The 17,618-nt window shown below is 42.4% G+C and overlaps 1 protein-coding gene across 1 annotated transcript; it reads left to right on the top strand.

Moving 5' to 3' along the window:
* The first annotated feature begins 7,108 nt into the window (after positions 1-7,108).
* Positions 7,109-17,312, top strand: LOC139388301 (regulator of G-protein signaling 7-binding protein B-like). Its single transcript, XM_071134899.1, has 6 exons — positions 7,109-7,280; positions 7,891-8,063; positions 13,169-13,299; positions 13,572-13,716; positions 14,939-15,009; positions 16,608-17,312. Exons 1-6 carry the CDS (start codon positions 7,131-7,133, stop codon positions 16,697-16,699), a joined length of 762 nt encoding a protein of 253 aa, XP_070991000.1. The 5' UTR covers positions 7,109-7,130; the 3' UTR covers positions 16,700-17,312.
* Positions 17,313-17,618: the final 306 nt, after the last annotated feature.

The raw sequence follows: 17,618 nt of genomic DNA on the forward strand, positions 1-17,618 counted from the left end.
CACAGCATGATGCTGCCACCACCATGCTTCACCGTAGGGATGGCGCCAGGTTTCCTCCAGACGTGATGCTTGGAATTCAGGCCAAAGAGTTCAATCTGGGTTTAATCAGACCCTAGAATCTTGTTTCTCATGGTCTGAGAGTCCTTTAGGTGCCTTTTGGCAAACTCCAAGCGGGCTGTCCAGACTTTTACTGAGGAGTGGCTTCCGTCTGGACACTCTACCATAAAGGCCTGATTGGTGGAGTCCTGCAGAGATAGTTGTCCTTCTGGAAAGTTCTCCCATCTCTACAGAGGAACTCTGGAGCTCTGTCAGAGCTACTCTCGGTTTCTTGGTCACCTCCCTGACCAAGGCCCTTCTCCCCTGATTGCTCAGTTTGGCTGGGCGGCCAGCTCTAGGAAGAGTCTTGGTGGTTCCAAACTTCTACTATTTAAGAATAATGGAGGCCACTGTGTTCTTGGGGACCTTCAATGCTGCAGACATTTTTTGGTACCCTTCCCTGGATCTGTGCCTCGACACAATCATGTCTCTGAGCTATACAGACAATTCCTTCGACCTCACGGCTTGGTTTTTGCTCTGACATGCACTGTCAACTGTGGGACCTTATGTAGACAGGTGTGTGCCTTTCCAAATCATGTCTAATCAATTGAATGTACCACAGGTGACTCCAATCAAGTTGTAGAAACATCTCAAGAATGATTAATGGAAACAGGATGCACCTGAGCTCAATTGACTCTCATAACAAAGGGTCTGAATACTTATGTAAATAAGGTATTTACATATATTTTTTTATAAATTTGCAAAAATGTCTCACTTCGTCATTATGGGGTATTGTGTGTAGATTGACGATAACTTCATTTTATTTAATCCGTTTTCGAATAAGGCTGTAACGTAACAACATTTTGGAAAGGGAAGGGTTCTGAATACTTTCCGACTGCGCTGTATTTCCATAGAATTTTTTCAACTGGTATCGGGGGACCTTAAGGCAAGTCTTGTGAGGCCTGTGGGCAACAACCGACATGTACATGTTTGTGAGAGTCTCCCCTTTTCACAGAGATGTGTAGAAAGGAAGAACACCATCGTGTTCGTGAGAGTCTCATCTTTACATGCAGGGGTCATAATAATTTGTAGCCTACTACAGACGATTTTGTGAGAATACCGATTTTCGGGATGTCTCATGGTCTGACAAACATCGTTCCAGCTCTGTAACCTTTCACCGCAGTGCGTCATCAGCGGATGTGGTGGTTTGAGACGCATCCAATGCAGCTCTCTCTAGCTTAAACTGACAGATTTTTATGTGGAGGTAGCATTACCTTTAATTGTTTAACTTGGGTCAAATGTTTTGGGTAGCCTTCCACAAGCTTCCCACAATAAGTTGGGGGAATTTTGTCCCATTACTCCTGACAGCTGGTGTAACTGAGTCAGGTTTGTAGGCCTCCTTGCTCGCACACGCTTTTTCAATTCTACCCACAAATTTTCTATGGGATTGAGATCAGGGCTTTGTGATGGCCTCTCCAATACCTTGACTTTGTTGTTCTTAAGCCATTTTGCCACAACTTTGGAAGTTTGCTTGGGGTCATTGTCCATTTGGAAGACCCATTTGCGACCAAGCATTCACTTCCTGACTGATGTCTTGAGATGTTGCTTCAATATATCCACCTAATTTTCTTTCCTCATGATGCCATCTATTTTGTGAAGTGTACCAGTCCCTCCTACAGCAAAGCACCCCCACAACATGATGCTGACACCCCCGTGCTTCATGGTTGGGATGGTGTTCTTCGGCTTGCAAGCCTCCCCCTTTTTCCTCCAAACATAGCGATGTTCATTATAGCCAAACAGTTCTATTTTTGTTTCATCAGACCAGAGGACATTTCTCCAAAAAGTACAATCTGTGTCCTCATGTGCAGCTGCAAACTGTAGTCTGGCTTTTTTATGGTGGTTTTGGAGCCGTGGTTTCTTCCTTGCTGAGTGGCCTTTCGGGTAATGTCGATATAGTACTCGTTTTACAGATACTTCTGTACCTGTTTCCTCCAGCATCTTCACAAGGTCCTTTGCTGTTGTTATGGGATTGATTTGCACATTTCACACAAAAATACGTTAATCTTTAGGACACCAAACGCGTCTCCTTCCTGAGCAGTATGACAGCTCCATGGGCCCATGGTGTTTATAGTTGCTTACTATTGTTTGTACAGATGAAAATGGTACCTTCAGGCGTTTGGAAATTGCTCCCAAGGATGAACCAGACTTGTGGAGGTCTAAAAAAATAAATCTGAGGTCTTGGCTGATTGCTTTTGATTTTCCCAAGCAAAGACGCACTGATTTTGAAGGTAGGCCTTAAAGTACATCCACAAGGTACACCTCCAATTGACTCAAATGATGTCAATTAGCCTATCAGAAGCTTCTAAAGCCATGACATCATTTCCTGGAATTTTCCAAGCTGTTTAAAGGCACAGTCAACTTAGTGTATGTAAACTTCTGACCCACTGGAATTGTGATACAGTGAATTATAAGTTAAATAATCTGTCTGTAAACAATTGTTGTAAAATTGACTTGTGTCATGCACAAAGTAGATGTCCTAACCGACTTGCCAAAACTATAGTTTGTTAACAAGACATTTGTGGAGTGGTTGAAAAACTAGTTTTAATGACTCCAACCTAAGTGCATGTAAACTTCCGACTTCAACTGTGACAGGCTGACTACACCGCTCGCATTGCGTGCGCGAGTGTTGCAAAATAAATGTAGAAATCTATGTTATTCAATTATTGCACCCACACTGCTCGCGCTCGCCAACGACCGTCTGCATTGCCAAAGGCTAAAATAGAAATCAGTTCTATTTCTGACGCAGATCGCGCTGCAAGTCCAGCCTCTCCCATCTCCTCATTGGTTTTTAGAAGCAGGTACCCACTTGCCATCTCCTCATTGGTTATACCCATGTGGGTGACTGAAAGACGAATGAGGTCTGTGGTGTTAATGCACCTAATTTATGAAAGTTGCCAATCGCAATATAAAGTCAAGAGAAGAAAAGGCCTGGAAGGAAGAGAGATGACTAGAAACGATTTGGTTGACCGTTATGTGTGTTATGTTATGTTATGTGTGTTATGTTATGTTATGTTATGTTATGTTATGTTATGTGTGGATAAATTGGCGGAGTAGAGGACCTTGTGCATTTCATGTAAAATAACAACTCAATGTTTATATCCCAGGACAAATTAGCCAGCAAGAGCAAGATAGCTAAATAGGACAAATTAGCTAGCAAGTGCAAGCTAACTAGCTAAATTTCCATAAATGTTTAATGCTTTTTGACCTGTCTCCAAATTAATATAATTGGTTCAGAGTTTGTTTGATATTTTAACCTGCGTGTCGTGATCGCGTTTGGTGTGGGGGGACAAAATAGATGTATGTACGATGGCGCACGCGCGCAGCCGGTTTGGTTCCGTGTAAGTGCCGGTAAGAAAGACAGAATAATGGTGTTATGTGTGTAATGGTAAATTAAACATTCATACAGGTTAGTTTGTTTAGTATTTTGCACTTTTGTGAGGTTATTTTTGACCATTTTGTTGAGCTGACTAGAAGACCACAGTGGAGTCCTTTTTTTGGACACTGTTTACAACAAGCACACATTTCCTGACTTTGCTTTGACCGTGTCTGGAAAGGGGCAAAGTTACACATTCGTCTTTGATAATGTAGTCGCCCATCAGCTAAGCGTGTAACAGTGGCCAATGTGGACCTACATTTACGTAACATTTTAGTCATTCTTACCCAGAGCGACTTACAGTAGAGTGCATACATTTTCTTCTCCATTTTTTTCATACTGGTCCCCCGTGGGAATCAAACCCACAACCCTGACATTGCAAGCACCATGCTCTACCAACTGAGCCACACAGGAGCTACAGTGTTATCCATTGAGAGACACTTACACTACTGTACAGTGTGGTCTACAGGTACTACTCTGGTTCTAGTCTGACTGACCCGTAGAAAAGAGCAACGCCTTCTCTTGTGGAGGTACCCAGGTTCAAGTCACCATACGTGGCTGCTGTAAGGCTCTTCAGCCGGTGGCCGTGAAGGGTTTCTTCTGAGGTTTGTCTCACTGCTTTATTGGTGCAGGGCTTGCACTGTATTTGGTGCTCATTTATAATCTGTAGTATAAATGTGCCCTGCTATGGTGCGCGATACACACACTTGCACTGCACATACCAATGAAAAACATGTTAAGCAACGGTAAGGGAGACGTCTGTACTAGCGGTTGATTTTTGTGTTTTGATAAAGTCGCTATTCTTGTTCCAAGAGGAGTTCAATTCGTTTTGGTTGATTGCTGTTCAACTCAAGCCCTTCCACAAACCACTCTCTTCATGGTTTGCAGACTGTCTCTGTGATATTGGTATTTTAATTGGGGGGCCTAGTGCATGTCAAAAAGCCCTCAGTTCTGCCCAAAACGAAAGACTCTCTATTGCCTCTGAGTGTTCTCTCACAATGACACTCGACAGACTGATTGAAGTGCTCTCATATCACACGTGAACATCATGTGCAAAGGGAACAAAGAGATGTTAATGTCCCCTCCCCTTCCAAAATTAAAACGATGCGAGCACCTGCAAAATCATTATTTGTCCAAATGATCAGTGACAACATATAAGAGTACCTAGATGTCTACTTAAGTACCTAAAGTACCTAGATGTCTACTTAAGTACCTAAAGTACCTAGATGTCTACTTAAGTACCTAAAGTACCTAGATGTCTACTTAAGTACCTAAAGTACCTAGATGTCTACTTAAGTACCTAAAGTACATAGATGTCTACTTAAGTACCTAAAGTACCTAGATGTCTACTTAAGTACCTAAAGTACCTAGATGTCTACTTAAGTACCTAAAGTACCTAGAAGGCTACTTAAGCCCCTATAGCTGCAACCCCCACATCTTCTGTAAGTCCTGCCTCCACATGCTGGCCAAGAACAGGCCTGCCAACACCACATGTCCCTTATCCCGCACCCTCATCCCACACACACTTTTCCAGAGAAGTGGGCTACGGTGTGAATTTATGGTGCATACGCCTCCCAATGGTTCACTTATTGATAATGACTAGCTGTTTTATCCATACTTGTAAATGGTATAGATGCTCTTTGATGAGAGTTTTAACAAAAATGTGTTTAAATTGCCTTTTACTTTCAGAGCTTAACCAGTCAGCTAAGACTTTCTTCCCAAAGGTCTACCAATCACGGAAGCACAACTTTTAAAAAGCTAACTGTGCTAAATGTCCTCTTACCAACTGCCGAAAACATTTCAGCATCTTTTGGGGTGAGGTATATTGTGTATTGCTTGCAGTCAGTGGTGTAAAGTATTTATGTATTTTTTTTAGGTATCAGTATTCTACTATTTCTATTTTTTTTTGACAACTTTTACTTCACTACATTCTTCATTTTGGCTCCCGAGTGGCACAGTGGTCTAAGGCACTGCATCTCAGTGTAAGAGTCCCTGGTTCGAATCTATGCTGCATCACATGATTGGGAGTCACATAGAGTGGCGCACAATTGGCCCAGCGTCGTCCGGGCTTGGCCGGGGTAGGCCGTCATTGTAAATAAGAATTTGTTAAATAAAGGTTCAATTTAAAAAAGAAAATAATGTACTTTTTACTCCGTACATTTTCCCTGACACACAAAAGTACTTGCTACATTTTGAGTGCTTAGCAGGACAGAAAATGGTCCAATACACATTCTTATCAAGAGAACAACTCTGGTCATCCCTCCTGCCTCTGATCTGGCGGACTGACTAAACACAAATGCTTCATTTGTAAATCATGTCTGAGTGTTGGAGTGTACCCCTGGCTATCCGTAAATTTGGAAAAACAAGAAAAAAAAATGCGGTATGCTTTGCATAATATAAGTCATTTGAAATTATTCATACTTTTACTTTTGATACTTAAGTATATTTTAGCAATTTCATTTACTTTTGATACTTAAGTATATTTTACTGAGTGACTTTTACTTGAGTCATTTTCTATTACGGTATCTTTACTTTTACCAAAGTATGACAATTGGGTACTTTCTGGGTGATGTAGTATTATACATTGTGTTTATTAGTGCCTACTGTCAGGTAACTCCCCTGTCACCATATGTTACTGGAATCAAGAGCACGCCTGAAATGTGTTTCTATTCTTTTTTGGGATGCATTTCTATAGGACATATTTAAAAAGTTCTCACATGAAGCATTTGTGTAGATAGGCCTATTTTATATTTTGTGACAGTTGAGCATGTTTTAACATCAATCTTTTCACTGTCAAATCCACAATTGTTTTATGAGGGATAGAAGTGCGATAGAAGTGTTATAGAAGTGAATGTGAAAGAACAAAAACTATGATTGTTCAAAAAAATCTGGTTGAGAAATAGCTTTGCACCGAGACATAATAGGCATATTTTAAGTGCTTTAGTATTTTTTGCAATTTTGTGTGTTCCAGGAACTCATTGTAAATATTGTGTCATTCAGTGTATTGCCAGACATATTATACCAATTTTACATAACAAATTGCCAAATCTCTGGCAAGTTACCTGTCAAGTTTACAGTTTTCATTGGTTTGCATTTGTGGTGACAATAATATTTTGGTTTGCTTGTAAAGTAGCCTAGGCCTATATATTTATAATCATCCACATGTAGGCCTATCGATCTCAGACATCAGTCGGGGAGGCTTCGATGTGCATGTAAACTCATGAGATCTACTTTGAGCATATTACTACTGGCCTTTGAGTGTGCTCTTACTCCTGCCAGATACGAGTAATATTTTGAGGTATTTACGTCTACTCACGTTTCCATGTGACAGACTCGCATGTTTTGGAGTCGTCGATGCCTCCAATGACGGAGCAGTGACGAATGGCAGGCTCCGAGTGTATTCGCCTCTCACGTGAAAGCACAACGGAAGACCACATTCAGCCACAGTTGGCCTTCTGCAGGGTGAAGGTGACTCGTCTAGCCGCTGAGGGGAGAGCTGCAGAGAGGGAGCTGCGAGAAGCCGTCCGCTACTCGCACTCATCCTGCAAGCTGAACATTTTAGACCCTGTAGGAACATCGACAAGAGCCTCCACCTCAGCTGCGACCTCGGGGGATATTATAGATAGGCTGTCAGCTGGGTTTTATCAGTGGCTGTGTATGCATGTGTTCTGCTCCGAACGGGCGCAAGAACCGCCCCAGATCCGCAGCGAACATTTTTCAGCTCAGCAAACCACTGCAGAGGGACCCCGAACGCCGGGAGAGCACCGAGAGCACGCGGAAAGCCCAGCGGGCCGTAGGCGAATGTAGGATGGTAAGTTATGATCTATCGTTCCCTCGTTAGTCGTAATAACTATGGAGTCATCGCTGGCATACTAGTATAACAGCAGACACATTGTAACCTATATATTCCCCCCATGAAAATCACGTGTTCTATTAAACCACAAAGACAAATTAAAATGCGCAGAGACACATTTCTTACCAAGCTACATTTTTCTGCCAACTAAAGTCGTAAATGTGAGTCCAGGTACCATAGAGCGATTTATATAAGACTGTCCTTTGTGTCTTAGCGCTTTAAGGTGTGATACACAAAATAATGTCTGTTGCACTCACAAGGGCATGCCACAAGGAGAGCTGGTGTAATATTACACCAATGTGCCTCAATTAGGAAGCCTATATATAGTCTATATGAATAGGCTATATTATGTAGCGCAATATTGTTATTATTCAAGTATAGGCTATATTATGATTAGTGAGGTGCAATTGGCTATGTGGCCTATACGGGTCGGGTGGCAGTCATAACATTGATCTACTGCGTGTCCACTTGCGTATGCAATAATCTTGTCGCTCCAATCTCCCTTGAAAATGTATGGTGCTATGCGTTGACTTGCTGAAAGAGGTTATTTGTCCATGTTGCTTCTCAGACAGTCCAAGATTTCAACACTCTCGTGGCGCTGTACCGAGAACAGGTCATCACTATTGGGGAGATTTCGGCCGATTGTCCCTCTTTACGCGAGGCGCTGCACCGCACCAGGACCAAAGGATGTACCATGGCCCAAGCTGCCCATCAGAACCTCACCGTGATATCTGAATCTGGGTAAGGAATCTACGATATACGGATACAGTTTCATCAATAAGATATGTTGACTTCTTCAATTGTCACTGGAACTGTCCATGGTGCTAGTGTATGTCATTCTAAGGCGCGCTATTCGAGATAACAGCTTGCTACATGGTATGAAAGTCCCGCCTACTTCCTGGATCATCTCCCACACTGTTTTGAATGGCCTTCAATACCCCTATTATATAATTAAATTCATTAAAAGGCGTCATTTATGATATTATGTAAAATTATATATTCGTATTAGTGGATTAATTTACTTTTACCCGATGCCTTTGAAGGTTTTCGATAAGGAAAAATATTTTGGGGGTGATTTCTGGTATATCATAAAAATCAGTCACAGTTCAACAGTTAATTACCCGGAAATTAATGTTGACATTTCCATGTATAGGAATATAAATTTAACTTTCAACATTATTTTCCAATGGTATTGTAGGCTAATTAATCAGGTAATAAAAAATCGTACTATGATTTATTCATTTTGATGATATATGAGAAATCACCAAAACGGGTTTGCCCTCCCTAATTTAAGATATATGTAAAACGTATCGTATTCGTGGATTAATTTTCTTCGGATCAGTAGCGGTGCGTGTATAAAATCACTGGGGAAGCAAAAAAAAAAAAGCAATATTACAACCTAGTATGCGTTGTGATAATTGCGTTGTTTGCTCTATAAGCTGTTAGTTCATTTGCATTGCGACCGAGATATATAAGAGGCCGAGACAATAAGAATACACAGTACCAGGATAAATTCACACACACCTTTGTTTTACCACAAAACCGGATAGCAACCTCTGTTACATGACCTATAGCATGGTTAAGCAAGTTCATGTTTCCGATATTTTTGAATCACTAAACTATTGATTTAGAAACACAGAGTTACCGCAAGTCATTTCAACTTAAACATTTCAACATCATCAAATCACCTCTGCTTAGTCTAATACAGTGACAACTACAAGATACGATCATAGATACAATTTGGCTACATGGGCCTACAAACATTTACAATGAATAGCAAAATCACAGTGATCACAAGAATGGCTTCAGATCAAAGTCTACGTTGATACCGAACGGGGCAAAAGTCTTTAAATTAAAGATCCAAGCAGCCTCTCGTTTTAAGAATATATTGTCAAGGTCACCCCCTCTCCTAGGGAGGGTGATGTGTTCGATGCCGATATAATTTAGGGACAAAATAGAGTGGTTCGCTTCCAAAAAGTGGGCCGCATCTGGGTACGTCGAGTTTTTGCACCTACAATTCTCTGACATTCATGCTTTTAATTCGCGCTTCGTATTACCCACATCATTTTTACCACAAGAACAAGTTAAAAGATAAATAACTGCCATAGTGGAGCACGTGATAACAGCTTTGATGATCTGTTTCCCTGTTAGGGGGTGTTTGAAGGATCTACATTTGTAAGTGTCATTGCATTGAGCACAGCCATTACACTTATAGTTTCCATCCGGTAAAGGTGCAACTAGACGTTGTGCAGCGGTATTTTGGGGTGGTAAATCAGAGTTGACCAATTGATCTGAGATTCCCGCCCCGCTAGAATACGACCATGGGAGGGTCCGAAAACACATTACCGATACTGTCATCGGATCTTTGAACGTGCCAATTTTTGAACGATTCCCTTAATTTGTTCAGAGAACTTTGAATAGTGGGCAGTAAGAACACAATAATGCTTCTTTTTGCGAGACTGTCCTTGAAAGAGATCATGTCTCGATTTGTTTTGCATTTTCTCAACGGCAGTATTAATCTGACAATTTTTTACCCCCTCTCCTTGAATTTTCTTTGCGTCTCAGCCATTTTTTGCAACTTATTTTGATTCGACAGAATTGGTTGAAGGGCAAACTGTTTTTCAAGGGAAGCGGGTGACAACTATCAGCCCTCAGCAAACTGTTACGATCAGTAGGTTTCCTGTAAAGATCAGTGTATAGAACATTATCCACACACAAAATCAGAAGATTAAGGAAAATGATTTGAGGTGTGTCAGATTGCATAGTAAATCTCAGGTGCTCAGAACAAGAGTTAAGAAAAGCATGGAATGCCTGGAGCTGTTTTGCGTCACTCCTCCATAGAACAAAAATATCATCAATGTACCGTTTCTAAATAATATAGTTAGGCAAGATTTTTTTTTTGAAAGGATTGAGAATTTACTGTTTATCCATGTAACCCACATACAAATGAGCATAGTTATGATCCATAAGGGATCCCATAGCAGTACCCTTCGTCTGAATCTGAATAAATAAATACTTTAGAAACATGAAATAGTTGTGTGTGAGTACCATTTCAGCCAATGTTATAATGCATGGACTGGTAGGTAGTTCAGTAGGGTCACGTTGCAGAAGAAAATGTTCTATGGCCTCAATACCGCCCTCGCGTGGAATATTAGTGTATAATGACTCAACATCAAAGTAACTATCGAAGTATGCTCAGGGAGAGGATCAAGAGATTCAATAATAGAGATCATACTGCTGGTGTCCTTTACAAAGGAGTGGAGCTGTACTATGAGCGGTCTAATAAAATAGTCCATAAAGGGGCTGTTACTGCATCAATGCCCGCTAAAGGGCGCCCTGGAGGTTTTGTAACATTTTAGTGTAATTTTGGCAAAGTATAGAAAGTGGCAATTTTAGGGTGTTGAATAGCCAAACAGATACTTTTTTGGTTATCTGACCAGAACTTAAATACCCATCTAGGACAGTAAAGATAGTGCTCTGAAATTGGGAAGAGGGGTCACTTCTGAGTTCCTTGTAGATGGGTTGTCAAGCGGTTGCTTTCTCATAGGTAGTCTGAAAAAGTGTTTAACACTTCTTTAAGTCACTACATGATTCCATATGTGTTATTTCTTCGTTTTCATGTCTTCACTATTATTCTACAATGTAGAAAATAGTACAAAATAAAGAAAAACCCTTGAATGAGTAGGTGTCTCCAAATATTTGACTGGTACTGTATATATATGTATACACTGCCGATCAAATGTTTGGGGCACTTAGAAACGTCCTTGTTTTTGAAAGAAAAGTTGTTTTTGGTCCATTAAAATAACATAAACTTAATCAGAAATAGAGTGTAGACATTGTTCATGTTGTAAATGACTATTGTAGCTGGAAATGGCTGATTTTTAATGGAATCTCTACGTAGACGTACAGAGGCCCATTATCAGCAACCATCGCTCCTGTGTTCCAATGGCACGTTGTGTTAGCTAATTCTAATTGTATCATTTTAAAAGGCTAATTGATCATTAGAAAACCCTTTTGCAATTATGTTAGCACAGCTGAAAACTGTTGTGCTGATTTAAAGAAGCAATAAAACTAGCCTTCTTTAGATTAGTTGAGTATCTGGAGCATCAACATTTCTGGGTTCGATTACAGGCTCAAAATGGCCAGAAACAAACAACTTTCTTCTGAAACACGTCAGTCTATTCTTGTTCTGAGAAATTAAGGCTATTCCATGCGAGAAATTTCCAAGAAACTGAAGATCTCGTACAGCGCTGTGTACTACTCCCTTCACAGAAAAGCGCAAACTGGCTCCAACCAGAACAGAAAGAGGAGTGGGAGGCCCCTGTGCACAACTGAGCAAGAGGAGAAGTACATTAGTTTCTAGTTTGAGAAACAGACGCCTCACAAGTCCTCAACTGGCAACTTCATTAAATAGTACCCGCAAAATACCGGTCTCAACGTCAACAGTGAAGATGCGACTTCTAGATAGTGGCTTTGCTGGAGATGCTGGAGGTGTAATGGTGTGGGGGTGCATTGCTGTTGAAAACACACTTAACCAGCATGGCAACCACAACATTTTGCAGCGATAAGCCATCCTGTTTGGTTTGCGCTTAGTGGGATTATAATTGTTTTTTCAACAGGCCAATGACCCAAAACACACCACCAGGCTGTGTAAGGGCTATTTGACCAAGGAAAGTGATGGAGTAATGCATCAGATGACCTGGCCTCCACAATCCCCCAACCTCAACCTAATTGAGATGGTTTGGGATGAGTTGGACCGCAGAGTGAAGGAAAAGCATCCAAACAAGTGCTCAGCATATGTGGGAACTCCTTCAAGACTGTTGGAAAAGCATTCCTCACGAAGCTGGTTGAGAGAATGCCAAGAGTTTGCAAAACTGTCATCGAGGCAACGGGAGGCTACTTTGAAGAATATAAAATATATTTGGATTTGTTTCAAATCAAATCAAATTTATTTATATAGCCCTTCGTACATCAGCTGATATCTCAAAGTGCTGTACAGAAACCCAGCCTAAAACCCCAAACAGCAAGCAATGCTGGTGTAGAAGCACGGTGGCTAGGAAAAACTCCCTAGAAAGGCCAAAACCTAGGAAGAAACCTAGAGAGGAACCAGGCTATGAGGGGTGGCCAGTCCTCTTCTGGCTGTGCCGGGTGGAGATTATAACAGAACATGGCCAAGATGTTCAAATGTTCATAAACTACCAGCATGGTCAAAAAAATTAATAATCACAGACAGAACAGTTGAAACTGGAGCAGCAGCACGGCCAGGTGGACTGGGGACAGCAAGGCGTCATCATGCCTGGTAGTCCTGAGGCATGGTCCTAGGTTTAACACTTATTTGGTTACTACATGATGTCATGTGTTATTTCATAGTTTTGATGTCTTCACTATTATTCTACAATGTAGAAAATAGTAATAATAAATAAAAACCCTTGACTAAGTATGTGTGTCCAAACTATTGGCTGGTACTGTGTGTGTGTAGGTGTGTGTGTGTGTTTGTATACATACATACATACATATATATAGTATTTATTTTCTATAAATAATATATGTATATATGTGTGTGTGTGTGTGTGTATGTGTGTGTGTGTGTGTGTGTGTGTGTGTGTGTGTGTGTGTATATATATATATATATATATATATATATATATATATATATATATATATAGTATTTATTTTCTAAAAACTTTGGGGGGGACAAAATAATTCACTCGCGGACTGGTGTTGGCAGTGAGCCACCTATTTCCGGCCCCTGCTTTAAAGCCAGGGGGATTCAAGAAGGGCCAAGGATAGGAGACAGTGATCAGATTTGAAACTGTCTATTCTCCAACTGTGTATATGTGCTTTAGGCCAGAGGATGGGGAGATCCACCCAGAGATCTGCCGTCTCTTCATTCAGCTGCAGTGCTGCCTGGAGATGTTCATCACGGAGATGCTCAAGTCCATGTGTCTACTGGGAGTGCTGCAGCTCCACAGGAAAGGTGCTATACCAATCTTAACCAGCAGAGGGCAGGGTAGTCCATAGTAAAATGTTCAGGGTCATACCAAGATAAAGAGCAGTGTATCTTCTCACAATGAAATAAGATGTAGCTACTGTAGTATGGCACACATGAAGACATCAAAGCCAAATTCCATAGTTTTCTTATATCTCAGACAAAGCATTGGAACATTTAGACATGCAGTTCAGACATTCACAAGCTATTCACAGGTTACCCAGTGTTATATGTTGATCATATGTAAATCCCTCTCACAGGAAAAGATTCATACCCAGAGCCCAGGTTGGACTTCAAGATGGATGAGAGCTCTGATGTGCCCATTCTGGAGGAGCACTCCTCCTCACCTGTAGACTACCAACATGAGTCCTGGCTGGTGTGCACCGATATTGAAAACATAGAGAGGTACAGTATAATGCAAAATGCTAATACACTCATGGTCTCTCGTAGTGAGAATGCCCAGGTCACATGAGTATAGGCCATACATAAAGAGGATTATCAACAGATTGGACATCATAGTCAACATTATATCATTGATGAGCTTTAGTCTGTGATGCTTTTGCAAAAAGATGTGCGCTATTGATGCATAATGCATTCAATGTGAGAAAAAAAAATGGTGATAAACCTGCAATGGGTAAATTGGTGAAAGACTCAGACAGACACAGACGCAGGCAGGCAAACTCTAATCTCAGCCCACAGGATTATGGTTAGGGTGGTCACGTTTTCCAAACGGCCCAGTACATCACTGCGGCTTCTTAACAGCTTACAGCAAGCCGTAAGACTCCTGAACAGCTAATCAAATGCCAACCTGGACTATTTGCACCCCCCCCCCCCCCCCCACACACACGCACACATTTTTACGCTGTTGCTACTCTCTGTTTATTATCCATGCATTGTCACTTTACCTCTACCTACATGTACATATTACCTCAATTACCTTGACTAACCGGTGCCCCCGCACATTGACTCTGTACCGGTACCCCCTGTATATAGCCTCGCTACTGTTATTTTATTGTTGCCCCTTAATTATGTTATTTTTACATTTTTCTTATTTATTTTTTTGTATTTATTTTTGTATTTTATTTTTTCTTCAGTTTATTTTAGTAAATACTTTCTTAACACTTTTTTTTTCTTAAAACAACATTGTTGATTAAGGGCTTGTAAGTAAGCCTTTCACTGTAAGGTCTACACATTTTGTATTCGGCGCATGTGACAAATACAATTTCATTTGATTTTGAATATCATCAAGGACCTCAGCCACCCGAGCCACAGCCTGTTCACCCCGCTACCATCTAGAAGGCAAAGACGGTACAGGCGCATCAAAGATGGGAGTGAGAGACTTAAAAACAGCTTCTATCTCCAGGCCATCAGACTGTTAAACAGTCACCACTAGCCGGCCTCCGCCCAGTACCCTGCCCTGAACCTTAGTCACTGTTCTAGCCAGCTACCACCCGGTACTCTACCCTGCACCTTAGAGACTACTGGCCTATAGAGTCATTGAACACTGGTGACTTTAATAATGTTTATCAGCAGGTAGCTTGACAGTTAAGAGTGTTGTGCCCCATTAGCTCAACATACCCCACTCTCCCCTAAATGGATTTAACCATGATTCCCCCTGTCTCCCTAGGGACATGCGAGAGATGAGAAACCTACTCAGCAAACTCAGGGAGACCATGCCTTTACCACTGAAAACCCAAGGTAAGTGGCATTTATACGGTATGAGTATCACGACTCAGGATAAGACCCAGATGCAGACACAGGAGGCGGATAGTACTATTCTCAGAATATTTATTATAACAAAAAGGGACAGGCAAAAGCCAGGTCGAGGGCAGGCAGTGGTTCGTAAAGCAGGTCCGAGTCAGGCAGGTACAGGACGGCAGGCAGTGGTTCGTAAAGCAGGTCCGAGTCAGGCAGGTACAGGACGGCAGGCAGTGGTTCGTAAAGCAGGTCCGAGTCAGGCAGGTACAGGACGGCAGGCAGTGGTTCGTAAAGCAGGTCCGAGTCAGGCAGGTACAGGACGGCAGGCAGTGGTTCGTAAAGCAGGTCCGAGTCAGGCAGGTACAGGACGGCAGGCAGTGGTTCGTAAAGCAGGTCCGAGTCAGGCAGGTACAGGACGGCAGGCAGTGGTTCGTAAAGCAGGTCCGAGTCAGGCAGGTACAGGACGGCAGGCAGTGGTTCGTAAAGCAGGTCCGAGTCAGGCAGGTACAGGACGGCAGGCAGTGGTTCGTAAAGCAGGTCCGAGTCAGGCAGGTACAGGACGGCAGGCAGTGGTTCGTAAAGCAGGTCCGAGTCAGGCAGGTACAGGACGGCAGGCAGTGGTTCGTAAAGCAGGTCCGAGTCAGGCAGGTACAGGACGGCAGGCAGTGGTTCGTAAAGCAGGTCCGAGTCAGGCAGGTACAGGACGGCAGGCAGTGGTTCGTAAAGCAGGTCCGAGTCAGGCAGGTACAGGACGGCAGGCAGTGGTTCGTAAAGCAGGTCCGAGTCAGGCAGGTACAGGACGGCAGGCAGTGGTTCGTAAAGCAGGTCCGAGTCAGGCAGGTACAGGACGGCAGGCAGTGGTTCGTAAAGCAGGTCCGAGTCAGGCAGGTACAGGACGGCAGGCAGTGGTTCGTAAAGCAGGTCCGAGTCAGGCAGGTACAGGACGGCAGGCAGTGGTTCGTAAAGCAGGTCCGAGTCAGGCAGGTACAGGACGGCAGGCAGTGGTTCGTAAAGCAGGTCCGAGTCAGGCAGGTACAGGACGGCAGGCAGTGGTTCGTAAAGCAGGTCCGAGTCAGGCAGGTACAGGACGGCAGGCAGTGGTTCGTAAAGCAGGTCCGAGTCAGGCAGGTACAGGACGGCAGGCAGTGGTTCGTAAAGCAGGTCCGAGTCAGGCAGGTACAGGACGGCAGGCAGTGGTTCGTAAAGCAGGTCCGAGTCAGGCAGGTACAGGACGGCAGGCAGTGGTTCGTAAAGCAGGTCCGAGTCAGGCAGGTACAGGACGGCAGGCAGGCTCAGGATCAGGACAGGCAGAAAGGTCAGAACTGGAAAGACTAGAAGACTAAAACTTGAGAACAGGAAAAATGGGAAACATGCTGGTATGACCTAACAAGACGAGACGAACAGACAAACAGACAAACAGAAATACGTAGCAGATAATGGGGAAAATGGGAGACACCTGGTGTGGGGTGGAGACCACCACAAGGCCGGTGAAACAGATAAGGGTGTGACAATGAGTGGATTAAATCATAAAAAAATACACAATATTGAAGGCGCTGCACTGCACTGTGCTCAGGTTTCGCTGTCTGTGTTCTGTCTAGATGACAGCAGTCTGCTGAATCTCACTCCATATCCGCTGGTCAGGCAGAGGAAGAGGCGCTTCTCTGGGTTCTGCTGCCTGGTGTCCAGCTGAGTGCCTGATAGGTCCTGCAGGCAGCAGCAAGGGGAACACACCAACCCTACCCAACATCTTACATGTTTTCCAACTTATTACTGCCATTTAGGAAATTATCTTTTTTTAAATCTTATGCTGATCAGTCACTTTACTTTTGAATAGGATTCTCTGTAGAAAAAGCTATTCAAAGGATAACGATGTTATGCATATTTTGCTATTATGTTATTCAAGCCATCTCCCTTTGTAGAAAAGGAGAACCTTTATAGGTCTATAGGCAAGCCCAAACAGATGTGCCAAGCTGATGACATAAGAGATTCAGTATGTTGGTAGACGGCTTCGCCTGAACTCTGCCTTCAGACCTCTTCCTCAGAATGTCATTATATTTATTTCACTGTGCAATGCTTCTTTTGCAGTCTTCAATGGAAAGGAAATCGGTCTCCAACGTAACATTTTCCGTCAGAAGGGCTTTGCAATGTTACTCCTAAAAGCCATTTGTCAATGAATGTAATTAAAATATATAAACACATGGTCAAAATTCAGTTTTGTATGAAACTTTCTTTTAATCATTTTTTATTTAGATGATCTGAAGATGTCTACTGTAAACCGTTTGCATCTATTTATTTTGTATGTCTTGGCAGAAAGAGCATGAATATTGCTCAAAGTAGTGTTTGTAGTGCATAGATGTTGCGCTATAGATTATTCTATGAATGATAGTATGTATAGGCCATTTTATAATGTGAATAAACTTTTTGTATAGAAATAAGAGTTTTTTGGTCTGGTTTATACAGTGGCTCTGATCTGTAGTGTCTTGATGTTTGGATTCAGAGCCAATACTTGATGCCCACTGAGAGGATACACCCATCTAAAAAAAATACTGTAGTATATATACTATGGTTTACAGTGTCTTCAGAAAGTATTCACACCCCTTGACAGCCTG

Source organism: Oncorhynchus clarkii, chromosome 29, assembly GCF_045791955.1.
Source record: "Oncorhynchus clarkii lewisi isolate Uvic-CL-2024 chromosome 29, UVic_Ocla_1.0, whole genome shotgun sequence".
Classification (NCBI taxonomy): Eukaryota; Metazoa; Chordata; class Actinopteri; order Salmoniformes; family Salmonidae; genus Oncorhynchus; species Oncorhynchus clarkii.

Coding starts and splice junctions, on each gene's coding strand:
- LOC139388301 (XM_071134899.1), top strand. CDS start 7,131: ATGTGTTCTGCTCCGAACGGGCGCAAGAACCGCCCCAGATCCGCAGCG. Junction 7,281..7,890: donor CCGTAGGCGAATGTAGGATG/GTAAGTTATGAT, acceptor GTTGCTTCTCAG/ACAGTCCAAGATTTCAACAC. Junction 8,064..13,168: donor ACCGTGATATCTGAATCTGG/GTAAGGAATCTA, acceptor TATGTGCTTTAG/GCCAGAGGATGGGGAGATCC.